Below are 23,410 nucleotides of genomic sequence, written 5' to 3'. Positions count from 1 at the left end.
TGCAAGCACACACGTGACCAGTTGGTGCACTTTCAAAACATCATGTAACATCTTTAGCATTAAAAAAAGGAACAGGAACAAGGGAAAAATTCCAAATGCTAATGCAGTACAACACCATATGAGAGATGATGCAAAATATTTTTTGACAACTTATAATATATTTAAAATGTTTGGTGCGATGAAAAAAAAACCCTTGCATCACACACTGTAATTACACCGGGGCAGATGGTCAAAAGATAGTCAAAAGGAAACAGGCCCACGTGTAGAAATTTGATCTCGGTCTTTAAATGAACAAGAAATGTGACGAAATAAGACCAAGAATAACAACCCTGTTAACTGAAAGGTTTGTAGCTAGTTAAACCACGAATGCTTGCCTTGAAGTGCTCTTTCCAAATGAAAAAAAGTTCTCGAGGCAGTAACTAAAATCAGACAAGTGGAAGGCTACAAGTAATGGGGTGCTGCTCCATGGAAGTGAACAACAACCGAAAAAGAGGGACAGATAGCAAAGATGAACCACTTGGAAGAAAGGATTTTTAAAGGATGCTGAAACAAACAGATGTGGTCTGTCATGCTTGGTGTTGATCAGTGTAACTGCGGGGATGCTGGCTCAGGAAAACACTGTCTGTCTACTCCCGATGAGGCTGCTGAGCAGACGTTTGATATCCCCTATAGCTACGTTTATATCCACTGTGTTTTTCTCAAAGTATGAGATCCACTTTTCTGCCTCCAATGGGGGCAGTTTGTTCCTAAGCCTTTCTTTGGCCATCTGTGTGCAAGGCACATAAATGGTACCTGTCATATTTTTCTGCAGTAGCAGACATATGCTGGCGAGGAGCGCCCCCTCGGATTCTTTCCTACATAGCGCTCCCATAGTCTCAGGCATTCCTGCATTTAGGGGTAGCTCCATCGCGGATCTCACCCCTCCCCGTGCTGGATGCAGTCTTCAGCAACAGCCGTGTCCTCTGGCTCGAAGGACCCCTCTTCTGGCCAGGGACTATCATACTGGCACTTCCTTTTGGGCCAGTAGTTGGCAAAAAGGTTGCGCAAAGGCCTCGTCTTCTCAGAATACTATCTCTGTAGGGGTCAATTTGCCTGAGAGGGGCGTTTACAAGGGGAGCGGCGAACACCCTCATCGGCACTCTCCTCGTACATGTGCAAAGGTACCATTTGCCTCCTCCTTCATCTTAGTTGTGTTTTAGTTAGCCTCTCCTGGTTTCTTATCTCTAGGTCAGCCCCTCTCCAATGCCAACAGCCAGGTGGAGTGGGTGTTTCGGTTAAGGTAATCTCTCCTGACTCCGCAGTTGGATCCCAGGTCCTAGCTCTGGCTTCCTCCGTGGAAGGGTCAGTTGTCCTCTCTTCCTGTTGGGCTTTGCAGATGAGAGCTCTTTCTCTCTCTAACCTTAGCTTTCTCCTCTCCTCTAACTCCCACCAGAGCTGCCTCCTTCCCTCTGTGCTGCGTGTTGTTCTTCTAGGTAGCATTTTAACCTCAAGCTCACTCCCTGAGATTTCTTCTGCAGCCCGGGCATACCTTGGAGAGCTATATCCTCTGTCTCCCCCCTCAGTGTCGTACCTCGGGCTGGGACACCTATCTTCCTTTCCACTGATATCCTCCTCCAGAACAGCGAAGAATTTCCCTGTGATCCTAGGATGTTCGGAGGGGTGGCTAGGAATATGTAATCCTTGTCCTGTTGGTGCTTGATGGGCTGCAACCAATGGGTGAGGGGTTGAACTTCGAGGAAGCCTAGCGCCAGACTAAGAGGAGACCTGCTCTGCCTGAGTTGGTTGCCTGGTGGTCCTCCTACTTTGGGTCTGATGGCTTGCTTCCCGGTGGGCGGGGTCCACTGGCCCTCTCGACCGGTGGGTTGGTGTAACCCTGCGCAGGTGCTGTTGAGATGGCAGGCATCAGTGAGAGCACTTCCCTGCCGGTGTATGGTGGGGGAGGAAGACCTTTATGTTTTTAGGTCCCCTCACATACCAACAGGCCCCTTGGTGTCAGGCTTCATCATCGGGGTCATCGTACCCCTCTACGGGGTACGGCGTGCTTCGACCTACGGAGATGTGGGAGCACTTGTTAGACTATGTGTGGTGTTGGTGAGGGGGTGTTTTGAATAAATGTGAGTGTATTGTGGGGTTTGGGAAATAGTGATAGTTAAAAAGAACCTGGCTCGTGGGGTGACTAAAAATTATTTAATAAGGCCCTGGGCTGGTGCTGTTAAAAATGAGGGTGGGAGGTCAATACGCTGACAATGTGCGTTACCTCCTTTTTGTGTGCGTCGACATGTTTCGGTGCCAGAAGCACCTTCTTCAGGACGGGGTGCACAAATCCCCACCTTACTCACGTTTCTCTAACTAATACCAGAATTTTCTAATAAAAGTGAGGAAAAATTACAGTGCAGATAAAAGTAATGTACCTAGCAAAAAAGACGTTGTCTATTGATCAACCTGTAAAAGAAAGAAGACAAAAAAAATGTTTCTGGTGGTCTCTCTCTCCATATCCATAGGTAAAATGTCCAGTGGTTACAGGTGACATACTATAACTGTATTCCAGTGCTTATAGTGGGATAAAAATATTTTACAAAAAACACACTCAACTCACTGACACACAACATAGAGCACACACAATTAATGAGGAAATTTTTTATCAGATGTTTTCAAATCATTTCCTGGTCGTAACACTATTGTTGGTAAAGAGGGAAAGGGCAAAGCGCCTTGAGACCCTTCCGGGTGAGTAGCGCGCTATACAAGTGTTATGATTGATTGATTGTTATATCCCTGTAAAGTGAGGAGAAAAAAGGTCAATTTCATGCCATTACATATTTACAACATACTGTTTTGGAGTTGTAGATAAACCTCATGAGCAAAAACGTCAAGATCTGGTGTGCTAACTAGCACCTGTTTGAGCAAGAAAGGCATATTCAGGTCTTGGTTTAACTTACATTCATGTAGTGGTCAATCAATCAATCAATCAAAGACATTTATAGAGCGCACTACTTACCCGGAGGGTCTCAAGGCGCTTGGGGGGGGGGGGTGCTGCTACTGCTCGAACAGCCAGGTCTTGAGCTTCTTCCTGAAGGAGAGGTGGTCTTGGGTCAGGCGCAGGTCGGACGGGAGTGGTGGTGGCAGTGCTCACAATCATCAGACCTTTCTACTCACGATTTCTACGAGGAAATACCTCCTGATCGATCCCTACGTGGCTCCGGTGATAATGCCAGAAGGAATTTTGAAACCGGGGTTTTATACCTTTTCCCGGGTTGGAGTTAATTAGTTAATTGCATGACTAAGATTTCCTTATGGCCATATATGGTCATTGTCGGTTTTAGTTAGTTAATTGCATGATTGTGGTTTCCTTATGGCCATATATGGTCATTGTCGGTTTTAGTTAGTTAATTGCATGATTGTGGTTTCCTTATGGCCATATATGGTCATTGTCGGTTCCTTGCTCGCGGTCATTGTTTTCTCGCGTCTTTCCTTCGCGCATGCGTCCATGCGGTGTGTTTTGTCCTGCTGTGCATGCGCTGTTATGGGTGTCTTTGTTACCTGTTATGCGCATGCGCTATCCTGCGCTTGTCTCATATCTCATGATGGTTAGTTATGGCAATACGAATGATGTTTTTCCTCCTAACGGACACAATGTGCATGGCGTTTCGTTGGAAAAAACGCCCACTTTGTTCATAATACTGCGTTTCATTGTTTGCTTGTTTTCTTTTGCCAAGGGGCAGAGAATACATATTACCAGGATGAGTGGATATATATTCTAAGGATGAATGAAAGATGCAGACCCCCGGGCATATTATGGTTCGTCTGGTAGATGCTCATGTGGGGAAAGTCTGGAAATCTTCATGAGACACTCTGTTTACATAAATTGTATTTACGCCGCGTTGCAGAGGACATTCATCAGGGCATCATCTAAGTTAACTGACCCCAGGGGATATTGTCATTTAGACCTGTAGTGTTAGTCCCTAGTCTAAAAACCCATCTCTGCTCTTTCTCAAAGAGTCCTTGTTCAGATGGGAGTTGTTCAACTACTGTCCACCTGATGTCATTCACACAATGTCCATTCTCAATTAAATGAGTGGCCATTTTTGTCGTCGTCTTCTTACAACGGATATTGCTCTTATGTTCCCCGATTCGTGTTTTCACTGGTCTTTTTGTCATGCCAATATACTCCAAATTGCAAGGGCAGGTTATCATATGAATGTCATTTTTGCTGTTGCAATTGGTTAGTTTCCGTTGTTCCCACCTCGTTCCGTTAGTAAAAGTTAGATTCTTACTTTTCTGAGTCAGGTGACAGCTCGCACAGTTACCACATGGGTAGTGGCCTCCCAGTCCTTATGGATGGAGTTGTGGCATTTGTTGCAGTTTTGGGCGTGTGTGCACTAGCATGTCCTTGAGATTTTTGCCTCGTTTGTGGGCAAATAAGGGTTTCTCAATGTTTAGTTTGCCACTTGTCAGGATGCGCCAATGTTTATTCAGAAGTTTGGAAACCTCAGTGGTTTGGGGGCTGTAGGTAGTCACGCAGATGGGTCTGGCTGATGCCTGATTGCTCTGGGGTTTGTTTTCCAGTAGTGCCTCTCGATGGTTATTTCTCGCCCTTTTCATCACGTTGTTGATGACCTTCTCTGGGTACTGTCTTCTCTGTAATTTGATTTTTAAATCCTTTGCTTGTGCCTTATAGTCCTACATTTGTGTGCAATTACGTCTCAGGCGTAGGAACTGACCATACGGCAAATTGGTGCGTAAGTGCCGTGGATGAAAGCTGTCATAGCGAAGGAGACAGTTCCTCGCCGGTGGTTTAAAGTGGGTATTCGTATGTAGTTTCCCGTCTTTTGGGAAGATGTTAAGATCCAGGAACACCAATGTTTCTCTTGACACTGTATGAGTGAACTTTAAGAAATGGTTCTGCTGGTTTAACCAAACCATAAACTCAGATACAGATACTTGGTCCCCATGCCATATCACAAGCACATCATCGATGTACCTTCTCCATGTGTGTATGTGATGTCTGTATGGATTGTCGGTATGTAGGATTTTTGTGCTCTCCATGTGGTGGACATACAGGCCCGCCAGGCTCGGTGCGAAAGTGCTGCCCATACTAGTACCATTGCGTTGGAGGTAGAGGGTCCCTTCATATTCAAAAAAGTTTCTTGTTATTGCAAGTGTGATGCACTCCATTATCACACCTCTCGGTGTTTGGTATTTCCATTCGGTACTGTATAAAACCTCTTCTATGATAGCCAAGGTTTCATCGTGAGGGAGGCTCGTGTAGAGGCTCTCCACGTCCAGGCTAAGAAGTAGTTGATTTTCTGGATCAAAAGTCAGTTCTTGTAAAAGCTGGAGGACTGCTTTTGTGTCCTTCAGGTATGTGTTCGTCCCCTGGACTAAGGGGCGCAAGAAGGCATCAGAAAATTTTGACAGGGGCTCAAGGATGGAGCCTATCCCCGAGACGATGGGTCTGCCTGGTGGATTTTCCAGTCTGTTGTGAATTTTCGGGATGCAATAGAAACACGGTGTTTCTGGTGTCTTCTGGGCTAGAAATTCAGCTTCTTTCTTTGACAACCAATTATGAGCCAGGGCTTCCTCCACCATGGCTCCAATGGTAATTCTAATGGATTCTGTCGGGTCTTCGTTTAGGATGGTATAATTCCGTTGATCCGACAGTAGCCTAAAGCATTCCTTTCTATAGGCTGTTGTTGTCTGGATTACCACAGCTCCCCCTTTGTCCGCTGGCTTGATTGTTATGTCTTGGTTGTTACCCAGGTCGTGACAAAGACAGGTAAAAAAGGGGGAATTTGTTTTTCATGAAGAAAACACATATATAAAAAGAGATAAGAAAATTGAATTGATAAAAGAAATGAAGTAATGATACAATAAAAATACTGGAAAATTCCAATGCTATGTGTCACTGTTGTGAATAAATGTTGGATATACTTTGGATGACAATGTTCTGTTATAAAGAATTGATAGGCTACGAGGGAGTTTATTTAGTGCTGTGTAGTTTCCCTTTCCCCTCTTCTCCCTAGCCTTAAAAAACTTATAGAGGGGGTCCCCCATTTTTGCAGTACTTTTGACCAAGGGCCTGTATTTCCATGAAACTTTAGGAAAGCCTACATTCAGGTATGTTTTAAATTTATGATGCCTCTGTGACTAAAATCGCAAAATTAAATCAACGAGGCAGCATGATTTTATGAAATGTCCTCCTTGCAAAAAAGATCAAAGTCACTTTAGACGTCCTCAGCCAGACCAGCCAACTTACATGGTGCCACTGTGTGTCACACAATATTAGTCTCCCTTCACATAGTCACCTGTTAAGGAGACACTATCACGGTGTGGCAGGGCAAGATGAGCTGGAAACCACGAAACAAAGTGTTTTCCAGCTCAAAAAAAGGGGGATGGTTGGGTATCAATTGCGAAGAGTTGTGATGTAATCCATTTGATATATCTGATTGCTCTAAGGATAAGGTAATGGCCACCCAAAAGTTACCAGACGTGTAAACAGATCTACACTGATATACACGAAAGAGGGGATATATCCTGAGCAAGTTCCACAGTAATTAGCTACAATTCTTCACCATAAATCTTCTTTATCTTCTTTATTTCTTTATGATTCTTCCAAAAACAAAAGTCCTAGCCGCCAACACGTGTTTCGTCTCTTTGTGGTGTAAGCCACAGACTTCCTCAGGGCCGAAATCTCACTGCAGTCTAAAGTGAATACAGTTATCCAATATGAAAACGTTCTTATGTCGTATTCCAAAGTACTATAAGTCTGCCTCAGTGGCGTTCTCTAGTCTAGGCTTGTCTTCGGCATGAGGAACATATTTTACCCTCGACTAATTGAGTTGAATAAACTGCCTCTTATGTTTACAATGTTTTTCAAACGCCTCTGCTGAACATTTATAGGACCCATGTAGTGAATGACGTGACAATAGCTTTAGACTCCAACCAGCCATCATACAAAGGGACATTCAAACTCTTACTGTTGGTGGTTGATAATTATGTACGAATAAGTCAAAATTGCAAGCGTTGTAGAGCTAAAAAAATGACCTCCTTAAGACCGTACAAATCTATCCGCTACCTTAACGTGGTCTGGACACCCACAAGGCAAGGCAACAGTTGTGTGGCACCACCATGAGGTGAAAAAAGTCTTGAAAAATCATGATTTCCCTTAGTCATTGGGGAGTGCTTCAGTGGCAAAATGATATTTTTATTGGAATGCTGAAAATCATTGCACCATTCATGCACCTTACTTCCTTGAGGAACTCTCCACAGAAGGAACCAATCCTCTGTGATGCTGGAAATTTGAAAAGCCTCCAAACCAGAAACTACTACAAATTGTGTGCTCGCTCCCAGGACTATGGAATGCACTAAATCTGAGCTCAAGACTATACCTTACATTTCTTAACAAAAAAAATAAAAAAAATAAATTGGGGAAAGAAGGCATACTTTTGTGTGAACCACTTTCGTGGGCTTTGCTGTTCTCCCTCTGTTTAATGTAATTATATTTGGCTTGGTTCGCATCTTTCCTGTGCTATTGTGGAATGCTGAGTTCTACAATAAATAAACCCATTCCATCATCTTCGGGGGTAGTGGGAGGGGTTCTGCTTTTTACCAAAGTAACAATAACCCTGCTTACATATGACAGTTGTCAGCGCCACCCTATATGTATCTCCGTGCCTGCTGATTCGCACTGGTTCTTACTAGGCTGTTCCTTCTCCAACCAGTTGTTTTCTTTCCTGGTTCTCGTAAGCCCATACTGTAACTACGTGCATTACCAATAATTACATAATTGCTCTCTCTCGTTTTATCCTTCATTCTCATCTGCCTTTTGTCCTTCTTTCTCTCTCTGCCTCCCTCGTGCATCTGACTCGTCTCTCTCCCAGCCCTCTCCTTCCCACTCCATCTTTTGCTTCTCTTTTGCTTATCTCTTGCTGTTTGTGCTTCTCGCTCTTTCTTTTTCTCGCTCTCTCGTTCTCACTTTCTCTGCTGTTGTTTCTATTTTAGGAGCTACAAGACTCGCTTCAACAGTGTGTCCCAGACCGACCCCCTGGTCACTTCTTGGAAGAACAAGCGGAAGGAGTCCAGTAACACGGACAGTGCCGGCCCCCTCGGCACCCTACGGTAGGTAACTCCCAGTCTGCAGAACCTTTTGAATTCTACCTCTCAAGAGCCATTTCCCCCAAGTGGGACCGAAAGTCCATCTCAGTGCCACCTTGCCCAATCAATCCACCCAGCTGTTTACCCCAGGGCTGGTCATTGTAGGGTGAATTCATGCAAGATTTTGGAAAACTACTCCCTCTGTATACGAGTTCCGTGGTGATTTAATTTATGTAAATGTATCTTAATAAATGATCATCATCTAAGGTTGTTGTAGCCCTACTGCACCGATGTTAGACACCCTGATCTGCCCCCACTTGAGCTGCTTGTTTATAGAGTTTCCAATACAAACCGGCTGCGTAGAGAGCCTTCTTAAACCTATCATTCCATCCCTTTATCAGCCCATTGACCCTTCCATGACCCTCAGCTCAGCGTCAGATAGATTTCAGAAGACTGAAGTCATTGGTCAGAATCAGAGCTCTGACTGGCCTATGGGGAAATAACAAGCAATTTATGTAGGCCGGGGCTGCTGAAAGAATAGTAAAGTCAAGTCAAACATCGGCCTTATATCTGAAAGGTTTGTGGATCTTGGCTGAATTAGTCACACCTCAAAGCATTGACTTGCAAATTGCTTTTTCTCAATTCTATCAAACTTTTCAGAAGAATAAGCCAGTAGAAAATGCCTCCGGATGGCCCATGAGCCTGTCCATTTCTGGTTAGTGTGCTGCCATCAATTCTTCAGGTTCTCATCATTTAGCCAACTTTCCGGGTTGTTACCTATCTTGTACCTTTTACACGTTACGCTTGTCAGAGATTGACTTTGGATTCTAGTCCTAACCTACTTGGATCTCTGAGTTTAGGGGCTTCAGAGTTCGACTTTGGTTCCCAGTCTTATCCTACCTTGTGTATTTGCACCTTAAGGGTCTCAGAGTTAGACTTTGCATCGGAGTGTCCTAACTAGTATCCTTGCACTTTAAGGGTCTCAAAGTTTGACTGTGCATTGCAGTGTCCTAACTAGTATCCGTGCACTGTATGGGCCATAGAATTTGTCTTTGGTTCCCAGTCCTATCCTGCCTTGTATATTTGCACGTTAAGGGTCTCAGAGTTTGACTTTGCATCTCAGTGTCTTAACTAGTAGCCTTGCACTTTAAGTGTCTCAGATTTTGACTTTGCATCTCAGTGTCTTAACTAGTAGCCTTGCACTTTAAGTGTCTCAGAGTTTAACTTTGTATCTCAGTGTCTTAACCAGTAGCCTTGCACTTTAAGGGGCTCAGAGTTTGACTTTGCATCTCAGTGTCTTAACTAGTAGCCTTGCACTTTAAGGGGCTCAGAGTTTGACTTTGGATTCCAGTCCTACCCTAACCTGCATATTTGCACTTTAAGGTTCTCCATTTTTGGAGAGGTGGGGAATTACCACAGCATGTTGGCCATATCCTCTGACAGCTCGGCGACAAAATCAGGCCTAATCCCCGTACATGGAGGGACTTTGTGGCTGGTGATGCAGCAGGCCCCACTGCACAAGACTGGGGTGTAGGACGCCACTTTAAAGCAGGTGAGGACCTGATAAAGGCAGGCCGGGAGCACCTGCAGGGGCACTTGGAAGCACAGAGGGAGTGCCTTCATCACTGAAAGGGTAGGGGTCAGGCATGGAACCACGATGGGCACCACACTGCAGAGGCCTTAAACCAAGAAAAGTGGCACTCATAGCAAACGGGTGAAGTGACCTGTTCCAATGCTACATGAGGACCGTCTGCAGAGCTTTAAAGTCCCAACGCGGAGTAGAGGGTAATCTGGGTCGGCGGCTGGTGAGGCAAAAAGTAGTGCTTGAGGGAAAATGGCCTCAGACGCATATATTCACAAGGCCGAGCTTCAGAAAGCACAGTGGTGGAGTAGAACAGAGGCAGTCACTGAAGAAGCCGATGCCATCACTGCCTTATCTCAAATAACCATAGAAGCATTGCCTATTGAAGCATGACCTTTGAGATAGGGATGAGCCTGATTTCCAAACACCAAAACACTGTGAGACTCACATACAAAAAAAGTTCACTAGTGCCTGACAAGTACTTTGTGGTGATCCCTACTTTTCCCACAAACTGATGATGTTCTGCACAGAGGTGGCTCTTTCATATTCCACTAAATTGTGCAAATCAGACACTGCCCATGTGGTGAAACTATTTATGACAGGCTGAATGCTCACACCCTATTTTACTTAGGGGACGACTCCTGGTGGCATAAAAATGTTGAAATGACACGGGGTGGACCCCAATCCCTTATTCACTCTTCTCGTAGCCACCAAAAATGCAAACAGAGTGGGGAAAGGAGATATGATATATATAGAATCTCATGCACTAGGGCAAAGACTAGCCAGCACACAGGGGACAGGGTTCCACGCTCTGCCTTCGTGCTCTGGTTTCCACATAAATACCCTGACCAGACGATTCAACAGCTCCATACTACCCACCAAAGATCGAGTCTGATTTTAACACCACGCACATTCCAGAACCTAGTCACAGCCAGAAATGATCTGGTTCTTGAGGCATCAGTATGCCAGGGCCATTGTTCAAGTGGCGAAGAAAAGAAATGGATCCTTCAGTCTGTCAACCTTCCAATCCTCTTTTAATCAGGTCGCTCACAGGAGACGAACGTCATTAAAGGGTGTTCCTTGCTCTCCACTCGAATCCGAAAGACGCAAGCATGCAGATCTTGATCCTGCAGCCCTGGCGATTAGACTAGAGGGAAACATTACAGCATGCATGGATCTCGGAGACTTGGAGAATCGTCTGGATGCCCTCGATCCAAATCATATTGAAACTGAACCATCATATGTCTAACACTCTGAAAGTAAGGACTTAGCAATGTTAACAAGCCACAGGTTCCCAGAAAAAAGAAATATGAGGAGCTGGCGAGCAGAGGAGACAATGAGATGTCCTGCACCATATGGTAGAGGGTTTGAAAAAATACAGGGACAAATCCAGATCACCACTGAAGGAACCTCCACAGCGGATGCCTCGCCTGGACTTGTATAAGGGCCTGTGTACTTGCCATGACGGTGACGCAAACTACATCTCTGACCACAGCTGTCGCCCTGAATGTAACTATTCGGTGACTTGCCTTGGTACACTATGAAGTCGGGCTGAAAGCTCCAGCGGACCCCTGAGGACAGAATGGCTAGTATCCAAGCCGCCATATGTTAAATGCTCCCTGCCTTAATCCTGCAAACCACACTAAGCAATGTTATGCCAGCTTAGCCTGCTTCTACATTAAACTTTTGACATTTGTGGATTACTGACAGGTGTGATGTTTCGGCTGAGCACTCCGCTAGGATCAAGTCAGATATTAGGAAGTGTCCATTGGCATTTGATTGGTCATGCCACATTTGTTTTCACAAATGCCAGACTTGCTAACCTCGTGCCCTTGATAGAATTTGATTTAGAGTAGTCCTAACGTACAAGACCACAAGGGATTTGATTTAGGGCCTAAGTTTGTATTTCTTCTCATAATCACTGGGGACACCCCTCAATATGAAAATGCTGCTGACACCCCGGTTCAAGCAACAATTTTTAAAATACAAAGGATGTGTCCCACAGGCTTGTCTACTCCATTCTTCCATGCACAACACATATCAGCTCGACCCATGATCCCAGCCACCCTATAGCCAATGAGTTACAGCCACATGCGATTCGATTCAATGAGCTTTATTCGGTTAAAATGAGGCAACCATAAAAGCAGAAGTGCAGGCACAAGTAATAAAATCCAGTTACAAAATTCATTAAATAGACAAAATACAATCACAGGTCTTATAGCGTTAAAACATCATAATTTTCCTTGCATGGATTGATCTTAAAATAAATGTTGCAGTGTAAAAACAAATCTCGGGCTCTCTCAGTGTAAACAGTAGACTCATAGCAGCATTAGTAGTTATGTTATGTTATGTTATGTTATGTTATGTTATGTTAAAATGGCTTTTGTAGAGCGCGCGGCTACTCAAAAAGAGTGTCCCGGCGCTTTTATTTAAGGTAGGCTGCAGTATACTAACATAGTTATGGTGTGATATTTTTAAACAGAGGTTTTAAATAAACAATACGGAAGTTCAAGTAAAAATCGCACAGGAGAAGGAAGTGCAAGGTGCTTTGTTTTGTATGCCCATCACATGGGCAAGGGGAGACTGGACGCTGTTTCACACAAGGAAACGCTACTAAATGATGGACAAGGCCCAGTCTCATTCTTGTTAGAACAAAACAATGTGAAGGTCTTGTTACCAGAGTCAGATAGGTTTGAAAACCATCGAAATCTAGATGGGAATGATAAAACTGACATGTTATTTGCTTCCCTACCGATCTCATTTTGCGCTCCTTCCTTTGTAACAATAACATATTCTTTATCTCTTGCTTGGTCAACTCTGTTACTTCGTTTGGGTTATCCAGGATTGTGAGTTTAAATAGGTCTTCATAAGCATGTGCTATATATTTAAGCCAGGGGATCCTAAAACAATTGTCTAATCATAGGCAATCTTTGATGATCACTTTATTAAATAGTGTCCCTTCTTTCAGCCAAATTGATCTCGAGAGCAGAAGGGGTCTAAGCGCAATCAGGTCCCACAGGTAATTAATCCCCACTTCACAATGGATTAATTCAGAGGACGCTGAAGTAGGCAGACAAAGTAGCCCAGCTGAATAGTGGCAGCTGGACCTGGACTGGACCGTGCTGTTGGTCTCTGCCTCACACCCTGTTAGTCTCCATACGCTACAGCTGAGATCCTAGGAAGCTTTAGAATTGTACTCCTGTGGTGGATTGGCTTGAAAGTTAGAAAGTAACATCTTTGACCAGGTCGAACCTGGTTGGTGTATTCTGCCCCCACTCCTTGCGGGCAGCCTCAAATTGCACGTAGGTCCCATTCTACTGTGACCATTTATTATTATAGGCACTTTGTGTTCCTTAACATTATCCTTCCTACATTTTAAAAATTCATAGCTCTGGTTTCCCTTATTGGAGTTTTGTCATTTTGGTGTCATTTTGTTCATTGCATCTTAGTAAATTTTTCTAATTAGGTTTGAGATTTTTTTAAAATAGTTTTTCATGTTTACTTTATTACAGTTTTGGTACTGCATAAATACTTAACACAATGTCCTAAGTTACGTCTGCCTGTCCTGTGACATACATACCTGGGGGTGAGCACAGGTTAATTAGTGACATAGATGGTTCACCCTGAAAAGGGTTGTGAATATTCCTTGATGTGGGGAGCCTCCCACCCCAAATAATACTCCAGTTTCTTACACTGCTCCAAATGAAACATCCTCCATTAACGGTACGTTTGGAACATTTTGTCTTCGGAAAGGCCAATCGCCTTATGCCCCTCCATATTATGTCATGCGCAGATGCCCAAGTCCATTGTATACTCAACCTGACAAATTTGGATACACGCACAAAGATGGAGGTACACAATTTCTTTCACTGCTTTGGCTCCCCATGGCATAATGTGGGTGTACACATTGGGGCCACCAGTGTATAATGCAAATGATGGGAACAAGCAAGGATCATGTCACTATATCAAATTATCAAATTATAGCGCCCAACAACCTCAAAACATAAAGAATTGTAAATAGAATTTTCCAGACTAAGAACAACCCTTTAGAAATATTTACAATTGAAACACTGTGTACATGGTGGATATCAAGGCAGACAATTGATCTAGTAAATTCACCCATTTTCGATATATACAACCATAGGAATCACACATAGGAGTGCTGTCCGGCATTTGCATTTTCTTGATCAACCACCTTTTTTTCTGTCCCAACATTATCGGGTACTAGGCACTACCAGCAGACAATATTACAGAGAGATCATCAGTTGGAAGATTGGTAGAGTCTAATGGCAGAACATGACAGATACTTTAGGGAGACAAAACTAAAATTTCTGTGTTTCAGAATAGTACATAGCTGGTACTGGACCGCTTGCAGATTACATGGGGCACACTTACTCCCACATTCTAACTGTTGCCGATGCCAATCTCCTAGATGCAATTTCTTTCATGTCCATGTGAAATATATGCGCCTTATTACATACTCAACTGATATAAGGCAAGACATTATAAAATTGTTGTCCTTCCAGATTAATAGATCAGCACAGTTAGGATTGCTGCATGACATAAGTGACCTACCAGGGCTCGTGAACCACCCACGCAGATGGCTGGCCACTGCCCTCGGGCAGCAAATTTTTGTATTTTCATGCCATTGGTGGTCACAAACTACACCCAGATTGTGAGAATGGCTTACTGAACTATCTTGAATTGCCATCTGTGAATACAGTCTACAAGCTACAGGATCAGCTAGCTAAATGTACCTGCATTTGATGCTATATCCTCCACCCTCTTTTACTCTCTGATGCAGCAGACAGTCTTCTATCTAGGGACACAATGTGTATCTTCTGGGGCTGATAGCCAGTCTGGTTGCAATATAGTTTCCTTATTCTCTGGTTGATTGCTTTCTTTAATTGTGTTATTTTACTCCATCAGTAATGCTAATATGCATGTAATGATATGTTCTGCTTATGTTGACAGTAAAGCAATTTCATAACTGTACTAAAGCTCAAAATCAAATAGAATAAACATTGATGCAAATAAGGGTCTCAAATTTTGATTTTGGGCCCCTGTCCTTGCCGAAATTGTGTTTTTGCACTTTATGGTTCGCAGAGTTTCATGTTGGGTCACAGTTCTATCTTAACCTGTATCTTTGTACTTAAAGGATATCAGAGTTTGGAAGATATAACAATATCCTAACTTGTATCATTGCACATTAAGGTTCTCAGAACCTTTGTTCGAATCTCAGACTTATCCTAGTGTGTCTTGTTGCATTTGAAGGTTCTCAGTGTTTGGCTTTGGATCCCAATCTATCCTAACCTATGTCCTTGCTTTTTTAGGTTTGATTTTGGATCACAGGCCTATGTTTACATCTGCCTTTGCTGTTTTAGGTTCTCCGTGTTTGGCCTTGGGTCCCGAGCTTATCCTCACTTCTGCGCTTTTGGTCATGCTGTGGACACACGGCTGGAGGAGCTGGGTGGGGAACGCATTTTGAAGATGGGTGAGGGAGACGAACTCTGTGGCCAAGAAGAATCATTCAGAATTTGGGCCAATGAGGTTTTCAAGGTGAGAGCCTGGTGCCATTGATCGGTGGGGAAGGTAAATCTTGTTACCACAATGTAAGTTTTCAATACATACGTCTCTATATTTGTTGCTTGATAACTTTGAACACTGTTCTACACTTTATGGGACTGGGGGATCCAGCTTCATCTACTCTGTAGCTAGGTCGATAGGGGGAATATACGAGGTGTGTGCTTTTCTGACTGCATGCAAGCTACAGAGACATGAAAATGGAGGTTGCCCACTCTTGGTCCAAGAGGCACTGCCGATGATCGGCTGATCGTCTACTTGCACCTATCCTCTCAACATTTGGGTGCATGTAAGTGAGGCTCCCGTTGCTTTCATGGTTCTTTGGAAAGAGTAGTTTACCTGCACCTTCAAACAGTGTCTCTTTCCAAGGCTCCAAGTTCTGCCTAGTTCTACCAGGTCTCAGTTTACCACGTTGAGACTTAACCTGAATGATGAGATGGCTCTCCATCCGAAACGTTTTGAGGCATGACATTTTTTAAAAAGGTTTATATGGCTTGGTCTGGCTAAGCGCCCAGTCCCACACCTAGTTAGTCAGGACTAATGTGCATATAAATGTCAGGCAGGAACAGCTTTAGGTAAGGTCTAAGCAATGGGGACGTGATTAATCTGTGGCATTGGCAGTTGATGAAGCAAGAAAGGGAATGTTTGGGAATGAGTACCAGCCACAGGAGAATTATAATTATATGTCACGTGTCTTTGTGGTTAATGAAAAATACGTTAGGATTCAAAACGCTGGGAAATGTTTTGTGAAAAATGCCATGTATGAGAATTCCAAACATTTTTTTAATAGAAAAATGTAATTGACTTGCTATCCATCCGACCTTGAAGATGACAACACACATTAGAAATAATGAGAACAAAGTCAACCAGACTTAAAAAAAGAGAACTCTATAAGAGAGTATTTTTTAAATGGGAAGTAATGCAAAAAAAATATGGAATAACATTATGGAGTCGTGGTATTCCTTTTTTAAAAGGGATCACAAACCCACGAATCTATGTCTGTGAAAGGCATTTCGAAAAGGCAGTTCTACCACAGAGGACACTCGAGCTGGAATAAAAAATTAGAAAAGTCAAAAGAGAGGCTCACAAATCGAAAAAGCCAGGTTTTGGGATGTATTTATTTTTTAAAGATTGTGGCATTCAAGATTACCCTGAGTTTAAAACGCATCGAATTCTGGAGTTTGCTGACCGTAAAAAAACAAAAACCAGAAACAACTTATTTTGGTAGACTGTTTGAAGAGTTCCTGATAGCAATTGCTTGCATGTGATGCAGCGCTCCTCCAGAAATTTCTCTTAAACTAATCACCTTTTCCCTGAAGAACTTAATCATACATTTACTCATCAGTGGGGCCCATAACACTGCGAGTCACTCGTGCACACATTCACCCTACTTCAAGGATTGGTGAAGGTTAAAAAGAGAGCTACTGGATCATAGCGGAGTGTCTAAATTAAACGCTAACTAATTATATTATGTACCTCTGCAGTTTAAACTCTTTACCATGGTTTATCTACGAGGAAATTATTCAGACACACCACCATTATTTTGTCAATGCATCTGCTAGTAAAAATTAACTAAAGGATAAACAAGACCAGCTTAATTCTCCATTTATTCAATTTTCATTCTAAAGCAAAAAATTTCTAGCATAACCTTTATTTATTGATATTTATTTTATTCATTTAGTCAAAACTAACCTAGAAAAGAAAGGAATTAAATTCAAACATTTATATTTATTTTAGTTCAATAGTTCAGGGAATCAGCTAATTATTTACCGAAATCTCAGGACACAGACATTAGCATAGGACAGAATAGTTCCCGAAAATCATCTCTCTATTCTCTCTAATTGTTCACCTCATCTAAAGACTCTGTACCTATTCAAGAAAAGTTAAAGTTCAGAAAATGTCAAAGTTCTTACGCCTCAGGAAAGATTCAGCGCTTTGGGCAGCATGTCAGGATACAAAGATGGAAATCGGAAAAGGAAGGATTTTTTCTTAATTCCGGACACACTCTTTTATACCCTTTTTCCCTACCTAATCTATCTAATAAGGAAACTCTTAGGGTCCTTAACAGTTCTGATTGGACAAATCGAGGGGTGGATGAGCATAACCACATCATTGTATTGTTCCAATTCTGCACGATCATCAAAATATGAAGATGGTCTTTGTCTTAGCTTATGTCCATTTCACTTGTGTCCTTAAATCAACAGTTTTACAGTTCCTCCAAGGCTCACTTTGTGGAAGTTCATTTTTGTTGCCATTCAGTCCAGCTACCAGGACACATTTTCCTTGGCCCATTCTGCACAAGCACAGGCAGCTCACGCTCGTCTTGACTTAATTCACGCATGCGTACAGCACTTCAATCTCGGAGTCACAGAAACGTCCATTTTAAATAGGCCGCATGGGCCAGAACGGGAACTATTATAGAAACAAACACAATTAAACGTTAATTGTTGAACTATAACCCTTTTGTTTACCTCCCCCCATACTAAGGTATCCCTGTTAGTTATTACCTAGCAGATGAAGTAACATATATGCGTGGTTTACTCATCATTCTTCATCTTTTATGCCACGAAAGAAACAGACAAAAGCATATTCATGCCGCTTTCAATTAGGTTATAGCAATTGCGTTAGTTATAAACGTAACAACATTACTTAATTAGTCGATTATGGTTTGCAACATAAGCAAATTAGTTTCCCACGTGTACTTGTGTGTGTGTATTCTATTCTATGTTGGATAATTTTCAAAACCACACGATTAGTTCATGTTACTGTTATGAGGAAGTGATTTTATGAGGGGTATACAAAATGTTGTTTCTCTACCTCCATCAACTCCCTCCTTAGGTGATTTATCACCAAATAACTCCCAAAATGTAGCAAATTTTTATCTTAACATGTTTCAAGCACTTTCAATTAGTATGAGTTATAGTTTGACATTTCTCCTCTTTCTGAGTTTATCACCTAATCTTAATATTAAAATCACTACTATTAATATTGTTACTTGAATTAGTACCTTACCTATAATAGACCTAGCTATTTCATAAAACCAATTTCTAACTGCTGAAAAACTTCTACCAAGTTTCTCAAGAACACCATCAGCCTCCAGTGGTTCAACCTCCTTATGCAACTCTGTGAGATTTGTAACATGTCTTTCAATGTTCTGACTTTTGTCTGGAATATATGTACTACAATGTTGTACCTTCAAAATTCCACAAACTCCTCCCTCTTTTGCCAAAATTATATCAAGAGCAAGACGATTTTGCATCACCATAGCCCTCATAGCAATCATTTCAGGGTTCACCATTAAAAATCCACCTGCGGTGTATGTTGACAAACAATCTACTATCGTTGACAATTTTCGAATTCTGTTTGCAGTAAAGGACATTCCCACTGCTGGTATCAGTGCTCCAAAAACATCACCTATTATTTCTATCACACTTTCTTTTTTTCTACGGCTTAAAGGTTTACCTATTTCATGTATCCCATTAGTACCTCTATCTACATGGAAAATTTTAAGAAAGACCAAACCTAGGTAACAGGACCCGTACCAATGATCAAGTAATCTATAATAGGCTTTATTCCCACACAAGAAATAGATTCCAGGAAAGACTGGGTCATTACCACCTTTAAATCCCCAACCTCCTTTTATGATATAAGTATCTTCACATTGACTCGCTCCCACAAAATAATTGTCATACACAGTGTTATCTCTTCAAATATGTAATTTCCCTAATAATAGTGTATCTATGTTTATGGCCACATTTACATTATGCCCTTCAATATTTTCATCATCAATTGTCCACATATTAGATTTAGTATGCTTCACTTTTTCCCTCCTTTTGTACTGATTTCTTCTCTCTTCAACTACATCTAAAAAAGCTTTTTCTTCATATCTCATTTTACAAGTCAAATTATGTTTAAATGCATAATCATGAGTGAACTCTTGTGTTTCCCAAAAATATTCTACAACAACTTTTGCAGGCTTAATTTAGTTTAGTTCAGCTACAATTTTCAGTTTCGCAAAATCATCATCAGAATTTTAATAATATTACTCCAATGTACCTGTTCTATAAAATAAACGTGTTAATACACTACATGTAACTCCATATGTGAGTGGATGATGGTGGTAAGCCACCCCCTCCGAAACTGATGCTGGCAATTTTACACATACATAACAGTCACTAGCATTCATAGTTTTAACATACTCAGATAATAACTTTGAAAATGTATTCTTGGAGAAATCGCTTATCGAGTTATCTTGATGAATTTCTGGCTTATACACATGTAATTTATCACTCTTTAATTCATTATTTCGTTCATTCATACTTTCATTTGCTTTCATCTTTTCAAAGTTTGGTCCAAAAGGAATAATAATAGCTAGAATCAACCATATCAACATTAATAATCCAGTGCATATTAACCACATTCTACACCATTTTCTAAGAATAGCACATTTTGATTTAGTTACATCATTAGTAGTAATTTTTTTTCAAACAGTGATTTTCACAGTTTTCTCACCTAAATATTGTCTCTCAAAAATCTTTATTTTACACTTATAGCGTTTTCTTATACCAAGATTTCAAATCTTGCCTTTGTTTGTACTTTTCTTTTTCCCAGTTTCAGATTAAATATCTCTCCTCTTTCTCTGAGTCACAGTTTTACTCACTTTCTTTCACTTCACCTGGACAATTCAGGTTCTTTTGGCTGCTGTTTACTTCACCAATAGGAGGTAAGATCATGTAAGTCCGTTCAGGTGACTTATATTTTTGATTTGGTCTCCTTACTCTTTTTGGCCTTTGAACAACCTCTATTTTCTTTCCCAAAAACTCCTTTTGACTGGTTATTTCATTTACTTGATATTCTTGCTCTTTCGTTTAATTAACCAGTTTAAATTTGAGTCCATCAGTTCCTTTAGGCCAATAATCTCCTTTACAAGCTCTTTTTGTTTTTGGTTCAATAGTGTTACGTTCCACACTCCAAGCTCTTTTCCTTGAACTCCTTCTAAATTGAGTTTCATCTTCACTGTAATTAGTTTCAGTTTCAGAATTTTCTACAGTTTCATTTATGATGAACTTTATAATGTCTTGTCCTTTCTCAGAACCTGCTTTCTCTTTGGTCAGTCCTTTCACTCAGTTAGGAACATCTCCATAACTGGTACTTGGAATCTCATCCTTTTCGTGAGTTATTTCGTCTTTTCCAGCATCAGGATTTTGGTTCCTACTTTCAGAGCTTTCTGACTATCCTTCAGTATTTTCATGATTACCAGTTTTATGTTCTCTTTGCTCAGTGTCCTTACTGGTATCAGTCCCTACCAAATCTCGACTTTCAGGTCGATCTTCAAAATTTGGTACTTCAATAGTTTCACCTTCTCCGTCAGATGCAGAGCTAGCATCTGATATCTCCAGATGTCAACGACCAGGTCGAGCTTCAGTATCTGGATCTCTCTCTGGTTCACCTTCAGAATCAGAATCAGTTGTGCTTTCACCTTCCTCCTGCGGATTCTCAGGCTCAGGCACACGGATGGTGTGGCTGGCGTGCACCCACCTCTTTACTCCGGCACATTAAACTGTAGTTGTGTTGACCAGAATAACCTGTCTTGGTCTTTGCCAGCGAGGTACTAAGCAGTTTCTTCTTGGGTGTACCTTTATCCTAACCAATCTCCAGGGACTAGATCATGAGCTGGATGTTTTTCTTTCGAGTTTGACTCAGTTCCCACCTGATGGAACACAGAAGTTACCTCGTCAGACAGGTTTTTGCAGTGATCCAGTATGATGTTATCATTAATAGTTAACAGTTTATCAACTGGCACAAATGCTTGTCTCATCACTCTTCCCATCAAAATCTCATGTGGACTTAGTCCAGTCTTTTTACCAGGTATGCTCCTTAAGGTCATCAAAACAAGTGGCAATGCGTCTGGCCATTTCAGTCCAGTAGCCAAGCACATTTTTGCAATTCTGTTTTTTATTGTTCTATTCACTTGTTCAACTAGCCCAGAAGCCTCTGGTCTGGAAGCACAATGCAATTTCTGACGAATGTCCAGTGCTTCACAAATCATTTGCAATAGCTCATTTTGAAAATGCGTTCCATGATCTGTTTCAATAGTTACTGGGAAACTGTAGCGTGGTATATTTTCACGCAACAACAATTTTGCAACAGTTACTCCATCATTCCTCCTAGTAGGAAAAGCTTCTACCCACCGAGAAAACAGACAAATGATCACAAGTACATATCTGAGTCTGTTACAGGGTGGTAGTTCAATAAAATCTAACTGCATTCGTGTGAATGCACCTCCTCCCGTCCTATGGTTCCCAAGCTCACAACTGTTTTTCGTCTTGGATTAAATTGCTGGCACACCAGACATCTCTGGCACAGGCTCTCGGCAATCATCCTAAACTTAGGGTTATACCATGTTTGTCGAAACATCCTAATCATTGCGTTTCTTCCAATATGAGCTTGACCATGGTACATTCAGGCCATATTTGAAATCATGTTATCAGACATTACTGGTCTTTCATCTTTGCAAACCCACATTTCATCTTCTTCCCTCTGTCTACATCCTGCTTTTAGCCAGATGTTTTTCTCTTCCTCACTAGCTTCTTCTTGCACCTGTCTCACTTCCTGCCAAGTCTCAATTACTGTGGTTAGCATTAAAGGGCTTGAAACATGTTCTTTTTTTCTGTCCCGATTTATAGATGCCAGATTTTTAGCACAGTATTTTGCAATGGAATCAACATACCGATTGCCTCTGGTGATGTAGTCATCTCCTTTCTTGTGGGCAGCACACTTCACTACAGCGATCTTATCAGGCAACTGAATTGCAACAATCAACATTTTCACAAATTCAGCATTTGTAATGGGGATCCTGCAGAAGTTAAATAACCTTTTTGGGACCACAATTGCCCATAATCATGGACAACCCCAAATCCATACTGACTGTCAGTCACTATGGTAACTCTTATCTCTTTTCCCAGTTCACATGCTCGAATCAAAGCAATCAATTCTGCTATTTGGGCAGAACAAATTCCTTTCAGGCAAGTTGCTTCCAGAACATCTGCTACTGTACATACAGCATATGCAGCACTCAGAGCACCCTCATCTGTTCTCAGGCATGAACCATCAACAAACATTACATAGTCAGATTCAGGCAATGGTTCATCTTTGATGTCAGGTCTTGGTTTGGTACAGTACTCAAGAACATCCAAACATTTGTGTTCAACCTCATTTCTTACTTCAGCTTCCATGACATCAGGTAACAATGTAGATGGATTTACATTCACACATCGTGAAATTGTCACATTATCTGCACTTAGAATTGTTTTCTCATATTTTGTCATCCTGCTGTTAGTAAGGAACTGTGTTTTTGTTCTAGTGAGGAGAATCTCCACAGAATGAGGTACATATACCCTCACAGGAAATCCCATCACTTTCCCTTTACTCTGTTCTAGACTTACACTTGTAGCTACTACTGCTTTCAAACAACCTGGTAAGGCTTTTGCAACTAGATCCAAAACAGCTGAGAAATATGCAATTGGTTTTCTCAGTTTTCCATGCCTTTGAATTAGGACTGACAATGCACATCCTTCTCGTTCACTGCAATACAGCTCAAACTCTTTTTCACAGTCAGGCATTCCTAAAGCTGGTGCTTCACTTAAGCTTGTTTTTAGCTGTTCAAAGGCTTCCATTTTAGCCTTATTCAATACTATAGGGTCTTTACATCTGCTCTTGTTAATCTTTGTAAAGGTGTAGCTATCAATGAAAACCCAATAATCCATTGCCGACAGTAACCTACCATTCCTAGGAACATTCTCACTTGTCTTTGTGTTTTTGGTGGTTGCATTCCTTGTATGATTTTGATTCTTTCTATAGTGACTTGTCTAATTCCTTTAGCAATTTTATGACCTAAGTATTGTACTTCTTTCTGAAAAAATTGTAATTTTGATGGAGACACTTTATATCCCTCTTCTGCCAAATGATTCAGCAATGCAACAGTGTCTGATACACATGCATCTTTTGTCTTTGATGCCACCAATAGGTCATCAATATATTGAAGCTATACAGATTCTCCAGGCATGTTCAAACTTTCTAATGATTTCTTTAACAATTGATTAAAGATAGATAGACTCTCAGTATACCCCTGAGGAATTCTGCACCATGCCAAAA

The 23,410-nt window shown here is 41.6% G+C and overlaps 1 protein-coding gene across 3 annotated transcripts in view; it reads left to right on the top strand.

Annotated features, from left to right (window-relative positions):
* The window catches only part of NOS3 (nitric oxide synthase 3), a 1,079,476-nt gene that overhangs the window by 766,822 nt on the left and 289,244 nt on the right, over positions 1-23,410 (top strand). For all 3 annotated transcript variants that reach the window (XM_086940927.1, XM_086940926.1, XM_086940928.1), the window contains 2 exons: positions 7,999-8,115; positions 15,058-15,232. In XM_086940927.1, coding sequence (XP_086797053.1) covers positions 7,999-8,115; positions 15,058-15,232 — 292 coding nt within the window. The remainder of the gene's footprint in view (positions 1-7,998; positions 8,116-15,057; positions 15,233-23,410) is intronic.

This window comes from Lissotriton vulgaris, chromosome 10 (assembly GCF_964263255.1).
Source record: "Lissotriton vulgaris chromosome 10, aLisVul1.2, whole genome shotgun sequence".
NCBI lineage: Eukaryota > Metazoa > Chordata > Amphibia > Caudata > Salamandridae > Lissotriton > Lissotriton vulgaris.
Note: the sequence above shows the minus strand (reverse complement) of the source record. Positions and strands in the feature narration are given on the sequence as shown.